The sequence below is a fragment of the Pristiophorus japonicus genome, chromosome 10 (genome assembly GCF_044704955.1).
Source record: "Pristiophorus japonicus isolate sPriJap1 chromosome 10, sPriJap1.hap1, whole genome shotgun sequence".
NCBI lineage: Eukaryota > Metazoa > Chordata > Chondrichthyes > Pristiophoridae > Pristiophorus > Pristiophorus japonicus.
The window spans coordinates 176,999,612-177,024,882 of record NC_091986.1 but is presented as its reverse complement, the minus strand read 5'-3'; the positions used below and the strand labels follow the sequence as shown (position 1 = coordinate 177,024,882).

The window sequence follows — 25,271 nt, the reverse complement described above, 5'->3', positions numbered from 1 at the left end:
AGCTTAGTGTCATCTGCAAACTTGGCAATATTACCCTCAATTCCTTTATCTAAATCATTAATGTTTATTGTAAATAGCTGGGGTCCCAGCACTGAGCCCTGCAGCACCCCACTAGTTACTGCCTGCCATTCTGAAAAGGACCCGCTTATCCCGACTCTCTGTTTCCTGTCTGCCAACCAGTTCTTTATCCACGTCAGTACATTACCCCCAATACCATGTGCTTTAATTTTGCACACCAATCTCTTGTGTGGAACCTTGTCAAAAGCCTTTTGAAAGTCCAAATACACCACATCCACTGGTTCTCCCTTGTCCACTCTACTAGTTGCATCCTCAAAAAATTCCAGAAGATATGTCAAGCATGATTTCCCTTTCATAAATCCATGCTGACTTGGACCGATCCTGTCACTGCTTTCCAAATGCGCTGCTATTTCATCTTTAATAATTGATTCCAACATTTTCCCCACTACTGATGTCAGGCTAACCGGTCTATAATTACCCGTTTTCTCTCCCTCCTTTTTAAAAAAGTGGTGTTACATTAGCTACCTCCAGTCCATAGGAACTGATCCAGAGTCGATAGACTGTTGGAAAATGATCATCGATGCATCCACTATTTCTAGGGCCACTTCCTTAAGTACTCTGGGATGCAGACCATCAAGCCCCAGGGATTTATTGGCCTTTAATCCCATCAATTTCCCTAACATAATTTCCCGCCTAATAAGGATTTTCTTCTGTTTCTCCTTCTCACTAGACCCTCGGTCCCCTAGTATTTCCGGAAGGTTATTTGTGTCTTCCTTCATGAAGACAGAACCAAAGTATTTGATCAACTGGTCTGCCATTTCTTTGTTCCCCATTATAAATTCACCTGAATCTGACTGCAAGGGACCTACGTTTGTCTTCACTAATCTTTTTCTCTTCACATATCTAAAGAAGCTTTTGCAGTCAGTTTTTATGTTCCCGGCAAGCTTACTCTCATACTCTATTTTCCCTCTCCTAATTAAACCCTTTGTCCTCCTCTGCTGAATTTTTATTTTCTCCCAGTCCTCAGGTTTGCTGCTTTTTCTGGCCAATTTATATGCCCCTTCCATGGATTTAACACTATCCTTAATTTCCCTTGTTAGCTGCAGCTAGCCACGTTCCCCATTTTATTTTTGCTTCAGACAGGGATGTACAAATGTTGAAGTTCATCCATGTGATCTTTAAATGTTTGCCATTGCTTATCCACCGTCAACCTTTTAAGTATCATTTGCCAGTCTATTCTAGCCAATTCACGTCTCATACCATCGAAGTTACCTTTCCTTAAGTTCAGGACCCAAGTCTCTGAATTAACTGTGTCACTCTCCACCTTAATAAAGAATTCTACCATATTATGGTCACTCTTCCCCAAGGGGCCTCGCACAACAAGATTGCTAATTAGTCGTTTCTCATTACACATCACCCAATCTAGGATGGCCAGCCCTCTAGTTGGTTCCTCGACATATTGGTCAAGAAACCATCCCTAATACACTCCAGGAAATCCTCCACCACCATATTGCTACCAGTTTGGTTAGCCCAATCTATATGTAGATTAAAGTCGCCCATGATAACTGCTGTACCTTTATTGCACGCATCCCTAATTTCTTGTTTGATGCTGTCCCCAACCTCACTACTACTGTTTGGTGGTCTGTACACAACTCCCACTAGCGTTTTCTGCCCTTTGGTATTCTGCAGCTCCACCCATACAGATTCCACATCATCCAAGCTAATGTCCTTCCTTACTATTGCGTTAATTTCCTCTTTAACCTGCAATGCTACCCCACCTCCTTTTCCTTTCTGTCTATCCTTCCTGAATGTTGAATATCCCTGGATGTTGAGTTCCCAGCCTTGGTCACCCTGGAGACATGTCTCTGTGATGCCAATTATATCATATTCATTAATTGCTGCCTGTGCAGTTAATTCGTCCACCTTATTATGAATACTCCTTGCATTGAGGCACAGAGCCTTCAGGCTTGTCTTTTTAACACACTTTGCTCCTTTAGAATTTTGCTGTAATGTGGCCCTTTTTGATTTTTGCCTTGGGTTTCTCTGCCCTCCGCTTTTACTTTTCTTCTTTCTATCTTTTGCTTCTGTCCCAATTCTACTTCCCTCTGTCTCCCTGCATAGGTTCCCATCTCCCTGTCATATTAGTTTAACCCCTCCCCAACAGCACTAGCAAACACTCCCCCTAGGACAATGGTTCCGGTCCTGCCCAGTTGTAAACCATCTGGTTTGTACTGGTCGCACCTCCTCCAGAAACGGTTCCAATATCCCAGGAATTTGAATCCCTCCCTTCTGCACCACTCCTCAAGCCACATATTCCTTTGAGCTATCCTGCGATTCGTACTCTGACTAGCAAAAGTGGCACTGGTAGCAATCCTGAGATTACTACCTTTTGAGGTCCCACTTTTCAATTTAACTCCTAGCTCCCTAAATTCACCTTGTAGGACCTCATCCCGTTTTTTACCTATATAATTGGTACCTATATGCACCACAACCTCCAAAATGTCCTGCAACCGCTCCGAGACATCCTTGACCTTTGCACCAGGGAGGTAACATACCATCCTGGGGTCTCGATTGCGGCTGCAGAAATGTCGAGCTATTTCCCTTACAATAGAATCCCCTACCACTATAGCTCTCCCACTCTTTTTCCTGCCCTCCTGTGCAGCAGAGCCACCCACGGTGCCATGGACTTGGCTGCCTTTGCCCTCCTCTGATGAGTCATCCCCCCAGTGCACCCACAATGGTGTATTTGTTTTGGAGGGGGATGACCGCAGGGGATCGCTGCACTACCTTCCTTCCACTGCTCTTTCTGTTGGTCACCCATTCCCTTTCTGGGTGCAAGACTTTGAGAATGGGCATATACATGAGAGACTTCACTTACTATCTGACATTCATGTTTGAAGGATAGCAGGCTTAAATAAATGTGAATGGTACTCACCCTGATGACTCTGGTAAAGTCGTTGAACTTTTTGCGGCATTGTGTGCCAGTTCTGGCAACCGTGTCTGCTGCAGGCACCTCCTGGGCAATTTCATGCCAAATTCTTTTAAATATAGCCGGCAGCGGTCTTGCTCCCCCAGCCAGATGGAGTGATGACCACCTCCTCTCCACGGTGTGGATTAATGCCTCAGAGCCTCATTGGAGAAACGGTTGGCACGCTGCCTGCCTTCATGCTGCTCCATCTCTGCAGAAGTGCCAGAGCAGGTGCAGCAGGCGGTTAAGAAAGCAAATGGCATGTTGGCCTTCATAGCAAGGGGATTTGAGTACAGGGGCAGGGAGGTGTTGCTAGTTGTACAGGGCATTGGTGAGGCCACACCTGGAGTATTGTGTACAGTTTTGGTCTCCTAACCTGAGGAAGGACATTCTTGCTATTGAGGGAGTGCAGCGAAGGTTCACCAGACTGATTCCCGGGATGGCGGGACTGACCTATCAAGAAAGACTGGATCAACTGGGCTTGTATTCACTGGAGTTCAGAAGAATGAGAGGGGACCTCATAGAAACATTAAAAATTCTGACGGGGTTAGACAGGTTAGATGCAGGAAGAATGTTCCCAATGTTGGGGAAGTCCAGAACCAGAGGTCACAGTCTAAGGATAAGGGGTAAGCCATTTAGGACCGAGATGCGGAGGAACTTCTTCACCCAGAGAGTGGTGAACCTGTGGAATTCTCTACCACAGAAAGTTGTTGAGGCCAATTCACTAAATATATTCAAAAAGGAGTTAGATGAGGTCCTTACTACTAGGGGGATCAAGGGGTATGGCGAGAAAGCAGGAATGGGGTACTGAAGTTGAATGTTCAGCCATGAACTCATTCAATGGCGGTGCAGGCTCGAAGGGCCGAATGGCCTACACCTGCACCTATTTTCCATGTTTCTATGTTTCTATGTAAGTCGGGCGGATCATATCCGCATACGCGCAGGAATCTGCCGTGCCCTGAAATAGCGTCTGCACCCAGGAAAAAAAACATGACTGCGCATGTGCAAAATGGCCGCCTTTTTTACCACCGAGATTTTCGGCTCGGCACACAAAATCTCTTGTGTAATATCTGATTTAACGCCCACGATCATGATCCTCATTTTTTTGCTGAAATTTCCAGACGAAGGCGCAAACTTTTTTCAGGCGGTATCGGGACCGTCCCACCCCGATTACCGCCCCAAAATCGGGAAAGCCGAAAATCCAGCCCTTTATCTTGACATAAAAGCCTAGTTTTTGTGACACTGTCATGAGTTTAACTAGTATTCATTCTTGCAGATGCTGTGGAGGAAGTGTTCCAAGTGCCAGCATCCATAGCTGAACGTTACAAAGTTGGAAGGACTATCGGGGATGGAAATTTTGCAATTGTGAAAGAATGTATAGAAAGGTCTGTATGTAAAATATGTTGAAGCAGACATCAGCTCTTTGAACTGAAATATTAGGATAGATTTTCCTGAATACTGTGCTTGGGTAATTGGTGATCACAAGGCACAATGCAGTGGAAGAAGGAGCAGAAGACCAGTTACATCTGGTCTCCGCTCTTTGTACGCACAGGCCAAGTGTACTTATTTTAATGAGGTGTGACATTTCTGGCCTCCTGCATGCATTCCTGCTTCGTGCAACAAATGGTCAACCCATTGTAGGGCTCCTGAAGCTAGCTGACGCCCCTTTGGCCTTATGAACTGGAGGGGTCTGCATGCGTCGCGGATCTAGGCCGAAAACATCAAGTTAGTATAAACATTTTGTAATGTCTTTCCCTTCCTTCATGGATGATTTGAAGCACTTGCAGCCTTCTGGCAACAACCAGAAGCCGTGATGTTGATGCTAGGAGTGCAGGTGCAGACTTGAGTCATCAGCAGCTGCTCACTGACTTCCTCTCTGACGCACAAGGCACACTCTGGCAATGGGCAGGTGACTGGTGTGCACCTGTGCCATGCAAATAGCCCAGGCCAGGAAAAATACAGGTAGCTACTTCCTCACAGGCACAGTGCACCCACTGAGTAAAATCTAACCTATTCATTTTTAGCCCAAAGTTATTGTATGATGTCTATCATTTTTTGAATAATTTTTATATAAGATTATAATTTTTATTAATTTTATGAGATTCTGAGTGTAGAAACATAGAAACATAGAAAATAGGTGCAGGAATAGGCCATTCGGCCCTTCTAGCCTGCACCGCCATTCAATGAGTTCATGGCTGAACATGCAACTTCAGTACCCCATTCCTGCTTTCTTGCCATACCCCTTGATCCCCCGAGTAGTAAGGACTACATCTAACTCCTTTTTGAATATATTTAGTGAATTGGCCTCAACAACTTTCTGCGGTAGAGAATTCCACAGGTTCACCACTCTCTGGGTGAAGAAGTTTCTCCTCATCTCGGTCCTAAATGGCTTACCCCTTATCCTTAGACTGTGACCCCTGGTTCTGGACTTCCCCAACATTGTGAACATTCTTCCTGCATCTAACCTGTCTAAACCCATCAGAATGTTAAACGTTTCTATGAGGTCCCCTCTCATTCTTCTGAATTCCAGTGAATACAAGCCCAGTTGATTTAATCTTTCTTGATAGGTCAGTCCCGGGAATTAGTCTGGTGAACCTTCGCTGCACTCCCTCAATAACAAGAATGTCCTTCCTCAGGTTAGGAGACCAAAACTGTACACAATACTCCAAGTGTGGCCTCACCAAGGCCCTGTACAACTGTAGCAACACCTCCCTGCCCCTGTACTCAAATCCCCTCGCTATGAAGGCCAACATGCCATTTGCTTTCTTAACCGCCTGCTGTACCTGCATGCCAACCTTCAATGACTGATGTATCATGACACCCAGGTCTCTTTGCACCTCCCCCTTTCCTCATCTGTCACCATTCAGATAATAGTCTGTCTCTCTGTTTTTACCACCAAAGTGGACAACCTCACATTTATCCACATTATACTTCACCTGCCATGCATTTGCCCACTCACCTAACCTATCCAAGTCGCTCTGCAGCCTCATAGCATCCTCCTCGCAGTTCATACTGCCACCTAACTTAGTGTCATCCGCAAATTTGGAGATACTACATTTAATCCCCTCGTCTAAATCATTATTATACAGTGTAAACAGCTGGGGCCCCAGCACAGAACCTTGCGGTACCCCACTACTCACCGCCTGCCATTCTGAAAAGTACCCATTTACTCCTACTCTTTGCTTCCTGTCTGACAACCATTTCTCAATCCATGTCAGCACACTACTCCCAATCCCATGTGCTTTAACTTTGCACATTAATCTCTTGTGTGGAACCTTGTCGAAAGCCTTCTGAAAGTCCAAATATATCACATCAACTAGTTCTCCCTTGTCCACTCTACTGGAAACATCCTCAATAAATTCCAGAAGATTTGTCAAGCATGATTTCCCTTTCACAAATCCATGCTGACTTGGACCTATCATGTCACCTCTTTCCAAATGCGCTGCTATGACATCCTTAATAATTGATTCCATCATTTTACCCACTACCGATGTCAGACTGACCGGTCTATAATTCCCTGTTTTCTCTCTCCCTCCTTTTTTAAAAAGTGGGGTTACATTGGCTACCCTCCACTCCATAGGAACTGATCCAGAGTCAATGGAATGTTGGAAAATGACTGTCAATGCATCCGCTATTTCCAAGGCCACCTCCTTAAGTACTCTGGGATGCAGTCCATCAGGCCCTGGAGATTTATCGGCCTTCAATCCCATCAATTTCCCCAACACAATTTCCCGACTAATAAAGATTTCCCTCAGTTCCTCCTCCTTACTAGACCCTCTGACCCTTCTTATATCCGGAATGTTGTTAGTGTCCTCCTTAGTGAATAACGAACCAAAGTACTTGTTCAATTGGTCTGCCATTTCTTTGTTCCCCGTTATGACTTCCCCTGATTCTGACTGCAGGGGACCTACGTTTGTCTTTACTAACCTTTTTCTCTTTACATATCTATAGAAACTTTTGCAATCCGTCTTAATGTTCCCTGCAAGCTTCTTCTCGTACTCCATTTTCCCTGCCCTAATCAAACCCTTTGTCCTCCTCTGCTGAGTTCTAAATTTCTCCCAGTCTCCGGGTTCACTGCTATTTCTGGCCAATTTGTATGCCACTTCCTTGGCTTTAATACTATCCCTGATTTCCCTTGATAGCCACGGTTGACCCACCTTCGCTTTTTTATTTTTATGCCAGACAGGAATGTACAATTGTTGTAGTTCATCCATGTGGTCTCTAAATGTCTGCCATTGCCCATCCACAGTCAACCCCTCAAGTATCATTCGCCAATCAATCCTAGCCAATTCACGCCTCATACCTTCAAAGTTACCCTTCCTTAAGTTCTGGACCATGGTCTCTGAATTAACTGTTTCATTCTCCATCCTAATGCAGAATTCCACCACATTATGGTCACTTCCCCAAGGGGCCTCGCACAACGAGATTGCTAATTAATCCTCTCTCATTACACAACACCCAGTCTAAGATGGCCTCTCCCCTAGTTGGTTCCTCGACATATTGGTCTAGAAAACCATCCCTTATGCACTCCAGGAAATCCTCCTCCACCGTATTGCTTCCAGTTTGGCTAGCCCAATCTATGTGCATATTAAAGTCACCCATTATAACTGCTGCACCCTTATTGCATGCACCCATAATTTCTTGTTTGATGCCCTCCCCAACATCACTACTACTGTTTGGAGGTCTGTACACAACTCCCACTAACGTTTTTTGCCCTTTGGTGTTCTGCAGCTCTACCCATATAGATTCCACATCATTCAAGCTAATGTCATTCCTAACTATTGTATTAATCTCCTCTTTAACCAGCAATGCTACCCCACCTCCTTTTCTTTTTATTCTATCCTTCCTGAATGTTGAATACCCCTGGATGTTGAGTTCCCAGCCCTGATCATCCTGGAGCCACGTCTCCGTAATCCCAATCACACCATATTTGTTAACATCTATTTGCACAGTTAATTCATCCACCTTATTACGGATACTCCTTGCATTAAGACACAAAGCCTTCAGGCTTGTTTTTTTAACACCCTTTGTCCTTTTAGAATTTTGTTGTACAGTGGCTCTTTTTGTTCTTTGTCTTGCGTTTCTCTGCCCTCCACTTTTTCACATCTCCTTTCTGTTTTTTGTGTGCAGCAAATCAAAATAACTTTTCAAATGAATACTTGTGCTTTATCATTTTAATGGCTTTTTTCTTTCCATTAGGTCAACTAGTAGAGAATATGCTTTGAAAATTATTAATAAAAGCAAGTGTAGAGGCAAAGTGAGTACTGAAAGAATTATTTTACTCAAATTCTGTTAATGTTTAGAAATATTAAATCCCTGGAATATTTAATCAGGGAATATATTGGGATAGCTCCGTTCGTAGACTTGTGATTTGAATCCCAGCATTGATGAACCTATATTAATGCTTGCCCTTATTGGATAAATGATGGTGTTTCTTGGATGGATGAGGCAGTGGAGTTTTCCATGTCAGGATGAAAATACAGATGTCAGGATCACTGGCATTGCACAGATAATATAGCTTCTGCTGTCTACATTTGGGAAAATGTTGATACCGACGGCACGCTCCCTGCTGAAAAGGATAGGAAAGAAACACTGAGGGGCCCAAAACCTGAAATAAATAAATACGGTGAACAAAGTAAAATAATGCCTTTCAGTAATGTGCAGAATTGTTTTTCTGTCAAGAAGTAAAACTAGAAACTAGCATGTATCCAATACAGCTAAAGAACAAATTAGCAATCTGAACAGGAGAGAAATATTAGATTCTCAAAATGTAGGACAAGGGTATGCCATTCAGCCCATTGAATCTACTCTGCTGTTTGGACAACTATCATTTTAATCCCAATTCGCTATCCTTTCTTCATATTCTCTCTATTTTAAACACCTCAAACTGATCAGCCCATGACTCCTCATATATAAGGAATTAACCCAAATTTACTTAATTGTCTCTGCAACCCAATTATCATTCCGGTGAATTGTCCCTGGACTTCTGCCTAGGCCGGTAAATTCTTCCTAAGGTGGAGCTTTCAGAACTAAACAAAATATTAATTAAGGTCTAACCAGCGCACTCTATGGGCTGGATTTTCGGGTCGTTTGTGAACCGTTTTTTGCTGGGTTTTGACCCTCTGCGGTGAAAAATGGGGTGGTGAGCTCTTTTGCGTTTGGGCGCGATCCTCTGGTCGGGTTTAGCGACGGCGCCGGGTGTGCAACGGCTCTCCTTGCGACTCCAGCAGAAGTTTTGTCAATCGCCAGACCCATACACCCCGAAATGCGCCCCTCGATGATCGCCAGGGAAAACACAGCGGTCCTTCCCAGCCAGCGGTGGTGAGTTGGATAAACTGCAAAAAACGTCAGTTCCAGTTTTTATTCTTTTATATTTTTGTAGCAATTTGTGTTGTAAGGGTGTTGGCAATATTTTTTGAATATTTTTGTGAATTTTTTTTTAACCGCTCCCAAGGCCTCTCTCGGTGCACTCCCGGCCCCGCATTTTAGTTGGTGAGGTTCCCGATTTTGCGCCGTGAAAGTTGTACAACGCTTCCCTTTGTGCCTGGCGCAAGGGCCAAATGACAAAAGTTGCTCCACACAGCGCAAACGTTAATCAGCAGTAAATTTCCCGCTCCGCCTCCGTTTTTGTCCCAAAAACGGCAAAGCCAAAAATCCAGCCCTACAACTGTGGAAAATACATCCTTGCCTTTATATTACTGCTTGTGATGAAGACTAACCCCAGCATCCAAATAACATTTTCGGTTGCTTTGATTTTGCCAGGAGAAGTATGTAAGTCTTATAATGTTGGATTAAAAAAATGCCACTTGTGCCTCCGACAGGAGCACATGATCCAAAATGAAGTGTCCATCTTACGAAGAGTTAAACATCCAAACATTGTTCTTTTAATTGAAGAGATGGATACACCAAGTGAACTTTATTTAGTCATGGAACTTGTCAAGGTAAGACCACTTTGTTGAGAAATGTGAATCATAGAATGAAATAAGTCTTTAAGAAAAAATGATGGCTGGATTTGTATTCCAATTGTATTTCATGGAATCATATTCTCAGGTGAGTAAGCATATTTATATTTAAATAAGAAACCTTAGTTAACTCTTTACTGCAAAGAAAAGCTGTGAGATCCATTGGCTTGTTAATTGATTGGGAAAGCATTCTGATTTAGTTGTATTTAATTTTAATTTATCAAAAGGATCTCATAAATTAACAAAGCATCTTAAATATATTTTTGAATTCCAATGATTTGAAAGTAGCATAAATGGTTTCTGTTGGAATATTTGCTAGCAAATGTACGTCACACATGTTAGTTATGCAGTGGTATCTGTTCTTCAGGGTGGAGATCTTTTTGATGCAATTACTTCCACCAACAAGTACACAGAGCGTGATGCCAGTGGAATGCTGTACAATCTGGCCAGTGCTATCAAATACCTGCATAGCCTTAACATCGTACATAGGGACATCAAACCAGAGAATCTATTGGTAAGTTTTAAAGTAAAGTAAATATCCATATATTGATACTTATGATGATGCTAACACAAAAAAATATTAACATACCGATCAATACCTTGAAACAATGTAATATAGAACATTCTTTCCACAATAGAACATACAGTCAAGGAAGAAAATGACTAGCTTTTTTGTAACAAATTTTGAGAATATTCTCTTTGTAGCAAATCATAAATCGGTAATTGTATTTAAAATTCTGTTACCAATAGAAATAGAAAATTCCCCTTTGTGAGATATGTTAGACTGCTGTCGTCCTTAGCTGGTCTGGCTTATATGTGACTCCAGTGCCACACCAACATAACTGCTACTCAAGTTATTCAAGACGAAGGCCCACCACCACCTTCTCAGGGCAAATAGGGACGGGGAATAAATGCAGGCCTTGCCGGCGCCGCCGCCCACATTCCAGAATTGTATTAAAGAAAACCAAGACTTTGTCAGCCCTCTTCTGTGGATGTAACAGATTCCATGCATTATTCACATTTGTCTTATAATACCGCAGTGAAGCGCCTTAGGATGTTTTACTACGTTAAAGGTGCTATATAAATAAAAGTTATTATTTATTATTATTAAAGAAGTGTAGGGGGGTTCTCTTGGCATCATGAAGAGTTTTGATACAGTAAACAAAGAGAAACTCTTTCTATTGCAAGAAGGGTCAGTCGAATCATGGAATGGTTACAGCACAGGAGGAGGCCATTTGGCCCATGGAGCCCATGCCAGCTTTCTGCAAGAGCACTTCAGCTAGTCCCCACATCCCGCCCTTTCCCCGTAGGCCTACAATTTTTTTCTCTCGGGGAATTATCCAATTCCCTTTTGAAATCCATGATTGAGTCTGCCTCCACCAACCTTTCAGGCACTGCATTCCAGATCATAATCACACGCTGCGTAAAAAAGTTTTTCCTCATGTCGCCTTTGGACCTTCTGCCAATTACCTTAAATCTGTGTCCTCTGGTTCTCTACCTTTCCGCCAATGGGAACAGTTTCTCTCTCTCTACTCTGTCTAGAGCCCTCATGATTTTGAACACCTCTATCAAATCTCCACTCAATCTTACATAAGAACATAAGAAATAGGAACAGGAGTAGGCCCTATAGCCCCTCAAGCCTGCTCCGCCATCAATATGATCATAGCTAATCTGATCATGGACTCAACTCCACTTCCCTGCCTGCTCCCCATAACCCCTTATCCCTTTATCGTTTAAGAAACTGTCTATTTCTGTCTTAAATTTCTTCAATGTCCCAGCTTCCATAGCTCTCTGAGGCAGCAAAATCCACTGTTCTGCTCCAAGGAGAACAATCCCAGTTTCTCTAGTCATTCCATGTAACTGAAGTCCCTCATCCCTGGAACCATTCTTGTAGATCTTTTCTGCACCCTCTCTAAAGCTTTCACATCCTTCCTAAAATGTGGTACCCAAAATTGGACAATACTCCAGTTGTGACTGAACCAGTGTTTTATAAAGGTTCATCATAATTTCCTTGCTTTTGTACTCTATGCTTTATTTATAAAGCCCAGGGTCCCGTATGCTTTTGTAACCTCTATCTCAACCTGCCCTGCTACCTTCAACGATTTGTGCATATATACCCCCAGATCTCTCTGTTCATGTACCCCCTTTAAAATTGTACCCTTTAGTTTAAGTTTATATTGTCTCTCCTTGTTCTTCCTACCAAAATGTATCACTTCGCACTTTTCTACGTTAAACTTCATCTGCCACATGTCCGCCCATTCCACCATCCTGTTTATGTCCTCTTGAAGTCTATCCCTATCCTATCCTCCTCTTTGTTCACGATACTTCCAAGGGTCCGGCGGCCACGGGTCGGTGTGACTGGCCTCCAAGTCGCGGAGGGGCCGCCATTTTGGATATTGCCCTCCTTTAGTTTTGGAGCGATGAAAGGGACCGGCCCACTTGTTTTGCCGCCACGTCGTGCACGCGCCGACCCATAACCGACCGGCAGAGACCCCCTTTCTGAAATTGCCCCACGGGAACTTGCCCCTTTTTGTGGAATTTTCCACCGCCGGTTGGTACCACTGACAGCTTTTTCTATTGATACACCTTTTGTGGCTGGGCGGCGGCCCACCCTTAAAGGGGAGGTGGCACTGCCGACGACTCTATATTTTATTTTTTATTGTCAGCTGACTGCCAGGTCGGGCCGACAATTATGCCTGCGGGTTCGGCCGGGCCACCAATAGGCAGCCTGGCAACCCCCTCTTGGGTGCCAGGTCGCTGGCCTGGCCGTAACCCTCCCTGGTGGCCCAGTGATTGCCACTAAAGTGGTGCGGCGCTGATGACTTGGAGCGACGGCCACTCCAACCCGTCCCCATTTCTGACCCGCTAGTGGCAGCTACTGCGACCCAAACCCCGATGATGAGACCACTTCTGCCCCATTCTTAAAAAAACCCCACAGAACCCTTCGAAATCGGTAGGTGCTCTCCTTTTCGAGCGGAGGGCAATTTCGGCCCCCTAAGTTTTGTGTCATCTGCAAATTTTGAAATAATGCCCTGTACACCCAAGTCCAAATCATTAATATATATCAAGAAAAGCAGTGATCCGAATAATGATCCCTGGGGAACACCACTGTATTTCTTCCTCCAGTCCGAAAAACAACCGCTCACCACTATTATTTCCTGTCGATTAACCAATTTCACATCCATGCTACCACTGTCCCTTTTATTCCAAAGGCTTCAACTTTGCTGGCAAGCCTATTATGGAAGGAAAAAGGAGGTGGGGTAGCTCTGTTAATGATGGATGAGATCAGTGCGTTAGTGAGAAACGATATTGGCTCAGAAGATCAAGATGTTGAATCAGTTTGGGTAGGGATAAGGAATAATAAAGGGAAAAAGTCGCTGGTGGGCGTAGTCTATAGCCCCCTAACAGTAGCTACACTGCTGGACGGAGTATAAATCAAGAAATAATGGAGGCTTATAATAAAGGAACGGCAATAATCATGGGCGATTTTAGCCTTCATATTGATTGGACAAAGCAAATTGGCCAGGGTAGCCTTGAGGAAGAGGTCATCAAGTGTATCCGGGATAGTTTCCTATCCGGGATAATAGTATGTTGCAGAACCAATCAGGGAGCAGGCTATCTTAAATCTGGTACTGTGTAATGAGACAGGATTAATAAACAATCTCCTAGTAAAGGATCCTCTAGGAATGAGTGACCATAACATGGTGGAATTTCAAATTCAGTTGGAGGGTGAGAAAGTTGGATCTCAAACCAGTGTCCTAAGCTTAAATAAAGGAGAGTACAAAGGTATGAAGGCAGAGTTGACTAAAGTGGACTGGAAAAATGTATTAAAGTGTGGGACGGTTGATGAGCATTGGCAGACATTTAAGGAGCTTCATAACTCTCAACAAAAATATATCCTAATGAGAAGGAAAGACTGTAAGAGAAGGGATAACCATCCGTGGCTAACTAAGGAAATAAGGGATGATATCAAATTGAAAACGAGGGCATACAATGTGGCCAAGACTAGTGCGAGGCCAGAGGATTGGGAAACTTTTAAAAGCCAGCAAAGAAGGACTTAAAAAAATAATAAAAAGAGGGAAGATAGTTTATGAAAGTAAACTAGCACGAAATATAAAAACAGATACTAAGAGTTTCTACAGATACATAAAAAGTAAAAGAGTGGCTAAAGTAAATGTTGGTCCCCTAGATGACGAGACTGGGGAATTAATAATGGAGAACAGGGAAATGGCAGAGACTTTTTACAGATATTTTGTATCGGTTTTCATGGAAGAAGACACTAAAAACATCCCAATAGTGAATAATCAAGGGACAATATGGAGGGAGGAGCTAAATAAATCACTATCACTAAAGAAGTAGTACTCAGTAAAATAATGGGACTAAAGGCGGACAAGTCCCCTGGACCTGATGGCTTGCAGCCTAGGGTCCTAAAGAAGTGGCTGCAGAGATAGTGGATGCATTGGTTGTAATCTACAAAAATTCCCTGGATTCTGGGGAGGTCCCAGCGGATTGGAAAACTGAAAATGTAATGCCCCTATTTAAAAAAGAAGGCAGACAGAAAGCAGGAAACTATAGACCGGTTAGCCTAACATCTGTCATTGGGAAAATGCTGGAGTCCATTATTAAGGAAGCAGTAGCAGAACATTTGGAAAAGCATAATTCAATCAAGCAGAGTCAACATGGTTTTATAAAAGGTAAATCGTGTTTGATAAATTTGCCGGAGTTCTTTGAGGATGTAACGAGCAGGGTGGATAAGGGGGTCCAGTGGATGTGGTGCATTTGGATTTCCAGAAGGCATTTGATAAGTTGCCACATAAAGGGTTACTGCACAAGATAAAAGTTCATGGGGTTGGGGGTAATACAATAGCATGGATAGAGGATTGGCTAACTAACAGAAAACAGAATCGGGATAAACGGGTCATTTTCCGGTTGGCAAACAGTAACTAGTGGGGTACCGCAGGAATTGGTGCTACTATTTACAATGTCTATATTAATGACTTGGATGAAGGGACCGAGTGTAATGGAGCCAAGTTTGCTGATATTACAATAATGGGTGGGAAAGCAAATTGTGAGGAGGACACAAAAAATCTGCAAAGGGATATAGACAGGCAAAGTGAGTGGGCAAAAATTTGGCAAATGGAGTATAATGTGGGAAACTGTGAGGTTATCCACTTTGGCAGAAAAAATAGAAAAGCAAATTATAATTTAAATGGAGAAAAATTGCAAAGTGCCGCAGTACAGAAGGACCTGGGGGTCCTTGTGTTTGAATCACAAAAAGTTAGTATACAGGTACAGCAAGTAATCAGGAAGGCAAATGGAATGTTGGTCTTTATTGCAAGGAGGATAGAGTATAAAAGCAGAGATGTTCTGCTACAACTGTACAGGGTATTAGTGAGGCCACACCTTGAGTAGTGCACACAATTTTGGGCTCCGTATTTAAGGAAGTATATACTTGCATTGGAGGCTGTTCAGAGAAGATTCACTAAGTTGATTCCGGAGATGAGGGGGTTGACTTATGAGGATAGGTTGAGTAGGTTGGGCCTATACTTATTGGAATGAGAGGTGATCTTATCGAAACATATAAGATAATGAAGGGGCTCGACAAGGTGGATGCAGAGAGGATATTTCCACTCATAGGGGAAACTAGAATTAGGGGACATAGTCTCAGAATAAGGGGCTGTCTATTTAAAACTGAGATGAGGAGGAATTTCTTCTCTGAGGGTTGTAAATCTGTGGAATTCTCTGCCCCAGAGAGCTGTGGAGGCTGGGTCATTGAAAATATTTAAGGCGGAGATAGACAGATTTTTGAGCGATAAGGGAAATGGAGCTGAATCCATGACCAGATCAGCCATGATCTTATTAAATGACGGAGCAGGTTCGAGGGGTCAAATGACCAACTCCTGCTCCTATTTCTTATGTTGTTATGTTTTGGAAGTCCATGAACACCACGTAAACCTCATTGCCATCATCAATCCTCTCTGTTACCTCATCAGAAAACTCAATCAAGTTGGTAAAATATGATTTGCCTTTAACAAATCCATGCTGGTTTCCCTTAATTAATCCACACTTGTCCAAGTGATTTAAGTTTGTCCCGGATTATCGTTTCTGAAAAGTTCCCCACCACTGAGGTTAACCTGACTGGTCTGTAGTTGCTGGGTTTTTTGAACAAGGGTATAACAGTTGCAATTCTCCAGTCCTCTGGCACCACCCCTGAATCCAAGGAGGATTGGAAAATTATGGCCAGTACCACCACAATTTCCACCTTTACTTCCCTCAGCATCCTAGGATGCATCCCTGGTAACTTATCTACTTTAATTACAGCCAGCCTTCTCAGTAACCAGAGAACATAGATTTATGGTAATTGGCAAAAGAACCAGAGGTGAGATGTGGAGAAATGTTTTTATGCTTTGAGTTATTATGATCTATCTGAAAGGGTGGTGGAAGCAGATTCAATAATAACTTTCAAAAGGTAATGAGATAAATACATGAAATGGAAAATATTGCAGCGCTATGAGGAAAGGGTAGGGGATTGGAACTAATTGAATGGGTCCTTCAGAGCCAACACAGGCACGATGGACCAAATGTTCTCCTTCAGTGCTGTATCATTTTATGATTACATTTTGAGGGACCTTGCTGTGCACAAATCAGCTGCTGCATTTGACTACAAAACAAAAGTGACGATGCTTCAAAAGTAATTAATTGGCTGTAAAGTCCTGGTGATGTATAAATGCCAGTTCATTCTTTAACACAACCTGGAAATGTCAGAATTCTATTCCCGTCATCATTTATATTTCCAATGACTTTATGACAATGGAGTATATTTATAGTCATTTTGTCTTGTCTTTGGACTTGTGACAAGATTGAAATTGGTATTTGCACAAGGTTTGATCAGAAACCTTGAAAATAATGCATCTTAATTACTGAAAACAGTTGCCTATGAAGTCACACCATCACGAGTGCTTTGAAGATTGAGTTCACTATTCTGTAGCCCTTCATACCTCGCTGTAGTAACAATCTTTGTTTTCTATACAGTCACTTTTCTTTCAAATGGTTACTGCTGTGCATATCATTAGCTATATCGTTGCTGTGTTAGTAATTCAAAGGAATTCACTTGACATTTTCTTGAAGATGCTCAAGGCATTTTTTTCCCCAGGAAGTGTTGTCTAATGTTATATAACATTTTTTAATTAGCTGTGAAATATTAACATCTAGAGGAAAATAGAAACATTAATGTGTTAATGAAGCAAATAGTTCTGAGGCTTGGAGAAGGGTTATCATTGTGTGATATGTTAACTACAAAAATAGGTCTTGGTCTATGGGATTCAAGATATATATGGATCACAAATAAAATATTTATAGTTTAACATCAATTTCATATAAAAGTTAAGTTGGGGAAGGTATCTGCTATTGTTTATAGTAGAATATTAGTTAATACTCTTTTGTAGTAAGCTGTTTATTAGACATCTTAACTGCAGCTTCTGTCTAACATATCAAATTCACAAGGCATACAACCTAGCAGAATTCTAACTGCTGAGGTTGGGCTCTTTCTGTACAAACTGCTTTTCTGAAACAAAACATTGTAACTTTTGAAAAATATTGCACTTAAAAGTGTATGTCACACTTGTACCTAATTGGCTCAAACAAAACAGCAAATCACAATTCGACCAAGAAAGAAAGAACTTATGTGTATGTATCTATAAATATATATTCTAGCACTTTTCACAACCTCTGGACATTCCAAAGTGCTTCACAGCCAATGAAATACTTTTGAGGTATAGTCCCTGATATAATATAGGGAAATGCAGCAGCCAGTTTGAACACAATAAGGTTGCACAAACAGTGGCCTACTGACCAGATAATCTGTTTTAGAGATGCAATTTGGCCAGGACACTGGGAGAACTCCCCTGCTGTTCTTTGAATAGTGTCAGGGGATGTTTTAAACACACCCGAGAGAACAGACAACATCTCTAACAGTGTAGCACTCCTTCAATACTGCACTGATGTATCATCCTAGATTTTGTGCTCCAGGCTTTGAAGTGGGATTTGAACCCATTACTGTCTCACTCAAAGATAAGAATGCACAGACTTCTGAGCCAAGGCTGATAATACAGGTGCAGCATCCAGAATCCGGAACCCTCGGGACTGAGGCCGTTCTAGATTCCACGTTTTTCCGGACATTGGATCGTCTTTCTGACGTCACGAATCCGGAAACACCAGAACCCAGGTTCGGGTATTTCCGGATTTCAGAATGTCAGAAAGGGGGTGGTCGCCACCGAGGAGCTGTTCAGGCAGCCTGCCCCGCCGCCATGGAGCTGTTCGGACGGGACCCCGCCATGGAGGAGCTGTTCGGGCAGGTCCCTGTCGAGGAGGAGCTGTTCGGGCGGGCCCTGCCAAGGAGGTGGTGTTCAGGCAGGCCCCGTCGAGGAGAAGGTTTTCAGGCGTGCCCCGCCGAGGAGAAGGTGTTCGGGCGGGTCCCCGCTGAGGAGGTGGTGTTCGGGTGGGCCCCACCATGGAGGAGATGTTCGGGCGGGCCCCGCCATGGAGAAGGTGTTCGGGCGGGCCCAGCCATGGAGGAGATGTTCGGGCGGGCCCAGCCATGGAGAAGCTGTCCGAGCGAGGCCCTGTCAAGGAGGAGCTATTCGGGTGGGTCCCTGCCGACGAGGAGCTGTTCAGGCGGGTCCCCGCCAAGAAAAAGGTGTGTGGGCGGGCCCCGCCATGGAGAGCTGTTCGGGCGGGCCCTGCCACCAAGGAACTGTTTGGGCGGGGTCCCGCAGCCGTGGAGCTGTTCAGGCAGGCCTCGCCGCCAAGGAGGTGTTCGGGCCGGCGGGCCCTGCCACAGAGGAGGTGTTGGGGCAGGCCGGTGAGGAGGCCCCGAGGTAAGGGCAGCGGCACCAAGTGGGGCGAGGCGAGCTGCGGCGGCAAGGTGAGGCCCGAGGTCGGGCAGCAGTGGTGCCCTGAGATAATAACGGCAGCAGCGGCAAACGGGGCAAGGGGCGGCGGGGTAAGAGCAACATTGGCGAATGGAGGCCCAAGATCGGGCAGCGGCGGGGCCCCGAGGTCAGCGGGTCCGGATTATCGAACATTTTACGGATTCCGGAAGACCCAGCCACCAATCGGATTGCGGAACGTTCCGGATTTCAGAACTCCGGATTTTGGCCGCTGCACCTGTATAGCAATTAAGTTCCGAAAATTACCAATCACAATGTATCTAGGAGATATTAAAATTACTAATGAAGAATGAGCAGGTAGCAAACGGGTACCTACTAGCAAGGAGGAAAAAGGGAACTAATTATCTTTCAAAATCCTTTTGATGATTATCTAGTTTTGCAAGGAAATTGTACTAAAAATAGGTTTCTAACATAATAAACACCTTTAAAAAAATGCATAATTCACAACACAATCAATAATTTTTCCAAAATTCAGCTTAAGAGCACATTAAATTATTTTTTATGATTGTTAGCAAGATTGACCGTTCTTGCTAGTGTGCTGGGACTTTATTCTCAAACCTTGGACTGTTCCGCTCAGTTGCTAATAACCAGAAATCCACTTCATTTCATACTTGCGTCAAATTGGGCCTCATGTCCTGTTTCATACCCTCACTAACTTTCTACATAACTAGTATGCTCCTAGCCCATGTTGCATTCCTTGCTCAACTATTCCATTCCCCATCTGTGTACCTGTGAGCAACACCATAAGAGATCAAGACCAGAAAATGCTGAAACACTCAGCAGGTCAGGCAGGATCTGCATTGAAAATAAATAAGTTAATGGGCTCAATTTTCCCCAAAGCAATTTTTTGGCATACTTGAAGAGTTACGCCCGATTTTTTGGGGGCCCAAGTACGCCAAAAATACAATGTTCTAAGTTTCCTCGTTGGATTTCTTCAGTTTGGTGTGGCCCAACCTGACCTTTAGTTTTGGGGGTGGGGCGTTGATGTGCGCCAAAAAGGTCAGGCTGCCATGGTAACCAGGGACACAATGCGAGGCTGCAATCTCTGCCTGCCTCTCTGTCTCTCTCTCTCTCTCTCTCTTTGCCGCTATGTGTTTTTCAATTCTTTCACTGTGCCCGGGCATCTGCTGTGCCGCTTTCCTTACCTGCGCCGCTTTCCTTAACTCTAGGGAAGGTTTTTCTGGAGACGCTGGCCTAATCAGAGCTGGAGTAACTTTTAGCTGGCAAAAGTTCCCTAAATGGCCAGAAGTGGCATAGGTGGCTGGTTACGCCCCTTTTGGCTGAAAAAAACATGACTTAAAAAAATCGTAACTAACTGAATTACACTGGTGCAAATTGATTGGGGAAACTGTAGTTTTTCAACTTAGACCAAAAAGAGCAGCCTGCTTCAAAAAACGGCGCAAATCACTGGGGAAAATTGAGCCCAATGTTTCAGGTGTGGAGTTTACTTCAAAACTGGCCATCATCCAAAAGCCTAGAGATGCTGACTGACCTTATGAGTGTTTCTTGCATTTTCTATTTTTGTTTCAGCTGTCCAGCATCTGGAGTTTATTTTAGATGTTTGACTTTAGGAGATCAAACTATTTAAATGTAATTTAAAAATTAATCAAGAATACTGCTTTAGTTCTTGCATTGATTTTAATGTGGGATTTTGCTCATTTTAATTCTCCTCAAAATCCATCTCTTCAATCAGAGCTTTGGTCACCTCTTCTAAATTTTCTAACTCCTACTTCGTGTCTGTTTTGTGAAAAAGCTCACGGCATTTTGCTGCATTAACTGCGCTATAAAAATGAAAATTAAAGTTGCATTGCGAATGCCAAACATTGGAGACTGGTTGGATAAAGTTCTCAATTATTTTGCACACCTATTTGAGGAACGGACAATATAGTAATATACAATTTGCATTTTGTCATGCATTAAATGCAGTGTTTACAACAAAATAAGTGCATCAATTCCTTGTTTATTTCGTTCTTCATTTACATGCTCATTTTTGCAAGCATGTACTTGTGTCTTTGACCTTTGTGCCCAGTCATGTGTAGCCTTGGAATTGATAATTCTTTTATTCACAAAGGAAATAAAACAAGGCAATATTTTGAACAGTAACTAATTATTAGATAATGAAGTCTCAAATTAGTTGTTAGGCTAACAAATGCTTATTGTTTTTCTTAACACCAGGGAACAACTAAGAGATTTAGTTGCTAGAAGTAAAGAGAGTGTGATTTAATGATACCTGCAAATGATTCGACTGTTGCACAATTGGCCCAATTTTTTAAATAAGTTTTTGATTAGTATGCAGATCTTTTGTGTGTTATTATTAGGTTCTTCTACTGAGCCAGAGTACAGAGAATTACCTCTCCATTAATATTACATTGAGCCAAGAGTAATACAGTAATAAAAGGCATTGCAGTAACTCACAAAGCAAATATGTGAAGACATTAGACAATTAAGGAAAATTGTGAAGCACTTAACTGTATACATGCATTGAATACCAATGTACTAGCAGTAGCCTCTGGATAGAAATGTCTTGGTTACATGCAAATGCTATCTTAATATAGTCTGGTCTATTGACCTAAATGTTACAATGTAAGGACAATGGACCTGCGCCGAGTTAAATGTATCCTTTGAATGAACGTTCTCAACTGATGTGCACTGGACAGCCATTACTATAGCAATAGTTTACATTCAGCAAAATACCAATCCTTTGCATTTTATCACAATAGGTATATGAGCATCAGGATGGAAGCAAATCTCTGAAACTAGGGGACTTTGGCCTTGCTACAGTAGTTGATGGGCCTTTGTACACTGTCTGTGGAACCCCTACATATGTGGCTCCGGAAATAATTGCAGAAACTGGGTATTGTACTGTGTGAATATGCTCACCATGTTTATATATTCTCTTCATGCAAATACCTTCTTTTGTCATTATTGTTTGTACTTTCTTTTGCCAATTCTCCCCTCTCTTTTTCCCTATTCTTTCTTGAAGGCACTGATTTTTTCTGGTGTATGATTCCATTGACACCAACTGTCCTCTAGTACGTCAATCAAGTGGCCATATTTCATGTGTAAACCTAGATAGTGACTACTGGCAGGTTATATGATCTTGGAGAACATCACACTCAAGCCTGGGCCTGTTTTCACCTCACGTCTGTTCTTTCTATCTGGAGTCAATTCAATGTGAAGTGATCAGGAATCTTGGGTGATTCTTCCCTTCCCCAGCCCAAGAGTGGTGAGGCCAATTCTTGGCCCATATGAGATAGACTAACTCAGCACAGACCAGGAATTGAACCTGGATCTTGTGGGTTGTCACGAGGTGTTTTTTATATTGTGCTAGTGCTGTCAGGTTCATGAAGTACAGGCTTCACGTACCAGCTACAATCAAATGTAAAATAGCTGACAGGCTATGACTAAGGACACAAAAGACCCACTAATAATGGGTCTTTGGGCAGGTGGTATTAGCAAGCCCCAGCAATTTTACATTTGGCTTTCAGCTGGCTGTGGGAGACCCACAAATTGGTAACCATCTGCTTCAGCGATGGCTTCACACAATATAAAAGCATTTTAGTGTTACATCAGGTGGTGTCTTTACTTACTAAGGCCATCAAAAAAGTCTGTTTGAAATTTAAGATATATCACCTTCTCAAAGGCAATTAGGGATGGGCAATAAATGCTGGCCTTGCCAGCGACGCCCACATCCCATGAGTGAATATTAAAAAAATGTCCCTGGTGTCAGTGGTAGTTCGTTTATGTGCGAGTCAGTGATGAGAGTCTTCTGTATGAGATAATAAATGCCAGAATACAGTGCATCAACAGATATTCTCTTCACTTGATGAGAATGCAGTTCTTGGTACAATGATTTATACATGCTAAATGCAACCCCACTGGTAATTGAAATTACTATTCATGTTCAGACAAAAATTCTGGTGAATTTTCTGTGCTTGCCAAATATATTGTGCGAATTAGAATTTTTTTACCAGCTTGTCAGCTCTCCGGTCAGAGTTTACTTGTGTAAACAAAAAATCTCTGCTCTAACCCAACAATGCATTTAGCCAAATCTCAAAAAAAGCATTTCTTCCTGCATCAATGGGACATTTCCATTGTACACACAAACAGCTCTTGTGGCAACTTTAGTTCCAATTTAAGAGGAGATTTGTGCATTAAGACAGCAGAGCGCGTTTCACTTAGAGCTTTTGTAGCTTCTAAGAGAAAAGAAACTTATCTCCTGTTGGTTCACACCGAGATCCCAGAAGTGAAAGGAAAGTGCTCTTAACTCATTGCATCGCTCCTTCTGGCTTGTTATTTTGAAGATGATGTCTAATTCACAACTGTCAGTGTTTCTTCTTTCAAGAGATGGATCACATCATTTTTATTCAGAACCCTACCTACTCACCCAATTGGAAGCTAATGAAACACCCACTGAGCCAGTCAAACAGCCCTAGTACAGTACTTACACTAATAGCTCTCCAGTTGAGAGACAAAGGCATCACTATCCATTAGGACATTCTGCAGTGTTCACTAATTATAATGTTAGCATCTTCTGTGTAGTGAATAATGCATGAACCTTATACTAATCCATATTGCACAAATTAAGTTCAAGGCTTAGTTGTTATACTTTACTTACGCATGCATTCTTAATGAGGACTTTTTCTTTATAGCTATGGTCTGAAGGTGGACATCTGGGCTGCTGGTGTGATTACTTATATTCTGCTGTGTGGTTTCCCTCCATTTCGTGGGTATGTACAGTACACACTCCTTCTGGTTTCAGCCTATTTGTTTAATTTTGTCGATATTGGCAGATGAATGCTTAACAAGGTATTCCTCCATCTGTGGCATTAACCTGTTTATTTTAATGGGTTAACAACAAAATCATGCATTTATATAGCGCCTTTAACAACGGAAAACATTTCAAAGTACTTCGCAGGAGTGTAATTAGACAGAAATTGATTCTAAACCAAAGGAGATATTAGGACAGGTGACTAATAGCTTGGTCAGGCAGGTAGGTTTAAAGGAGAAGAGAGAGGTGGAGAGATAGAGAGATTTAGGGGGGCAATGTTACAGCTTAGTGCCTAGATGGCTGAAGGCACAGCTGCCAATGGTGGGGTGAAGGGAGTGGGGGATGAACAGGAGTCCAGGGTGGAAGAATGCAGAGTTCTTTGATGATTGTAGGGCTGAAGGATAGGGAGGTTCAAGACTGTGGAGGTATTCGAACATGAGAATGAGAATTTTTAAAATCGAGGCATTGGTGGACTGGGAGTAAGCACAGGTGTGATTTTTGAACAGGACTTAATGCAAGTTAGGATACAAGCAACAGAGTTTTGGATCAGCTCATTTACAGAGTTTGGAAACTGGAGGCCAGCCAGAAGAGCATTGGACTAGTCATGTTTGGAGATTCATAAGCACGGCTATGGGTATTAGCAGCATATAAGCTGAGGCAAGGGTGGAGACGGGCAATGTTACGGAGGTGGAAGTATGTGGTCTTTGTGATGGAGATAATAAAAGATTGGAGGCTTAGCTTAGGGTTAAATAGAACGTTGAGACAGCAAACCATCTGGTTCAGCCAGGGAGGGGGATGGAATTGGTGGTAAGGGTTTGTGGCAGAGGGCCGAAGATACTGGCCTAGAATTTGCAGTTGTAATGACGGCCAAACTGTCAGTGTTCGCCATCATTACTCTGTAAAACTAACAGTAACATCTGGAGTCCGCAGTTGAATGTGGAAATCTGGAAGTTGCTGTCAGTGGTATCCTGTTCCTCCACAGTGAAAGTGGAATTGGTCGAAGATCAGCTGTGATCATATTGAATGGCGGAGCAAGCTTGATGGACCATATGGTTTACTCCTGCTCCTAATTCTTCTTTTGCAGTGCTTGTAGATGGAAATCAATTAGAAATCACTGAATTGACATGAACTTCAACTTTTTACACATTATTCGCGCTTTAAAATCCTTGAAAAAGTTAAGCCTTGTTGAATGAGTTGTAACTGAGTTTTTAATGGCGTACTAGGTCATAACTACTGTTGAACAACCTCTCTTGCCCAGAAAAACTAATTTTATATTTGTGCAATTCCATGATAAATATTCCATAGATTTTTATAATTAAAAAAATTAAGTTTATTTATTATAGTTCAGCTTTTACCTTAATCTGGTATGTATGTCCAATCCTTCTTTCACTTTTTATAATTTTATAAAAAGTGAATGACAAAACCTGCTTTTTACTTCCTGGTTTGCTGTCGATAAGAATTCTTCAATGTGATTGGCTGCTTAGGCTGCTTGATGACATCACTGTTCCTGGACGCCACAGATCCCCAAAAGATTACGCCAGATGGAAATTCACATTGGAAAAGGTGAAATCAATGACATAGATAGAGCCCACTAAAAATTTGTG

General features: G+C 42.7%; 1 protein-coding gene across 4 annotated transcripts in view; it reads left to right on the top strand.

Moving 5' to 3' along the window:
- dclk1a (doublecortin-like kinase 1a) overlaps window positions 1–25,271 on the top strand; it is a 448,638-nt gene that overhangs the window by 362,103 nt on the left and 61,264 nt on the right. For 3 of the 4 annotated variants that reach the window (XM_070891561.1, XM_070891563.1, XM_070891562.1), the window contains 6 exons: window positions 4,263–4,371; window positions 8,186–8,243; window positions 9,808–9,927; window positions 10,316–10,462; window positions 21,617–21,750; window positions 23,549–23,626. In XM_070891561.1, the coding sequence (XP_070747662.1) occupies window positions 4,263–4,371; window positions 8,186–8,243; window positions 9,808–9,927; window positions 10,316–10,462; window positions 21,617–21,750; window positions 23,549–23,626 (646 nt within the window). Of the gene's footprint in view, window positions 1–4,262; window positions 4,372–8,185; window positions 8,244–9,807; window positions 9,928–10,315; window positions 10,463–21,616; window positions 21,751–23,548; window positions 23,627–25,271 lie in introns of those variants that run through there. The other variant, XM_070891565.1, reaches the window with a different exon arrangement.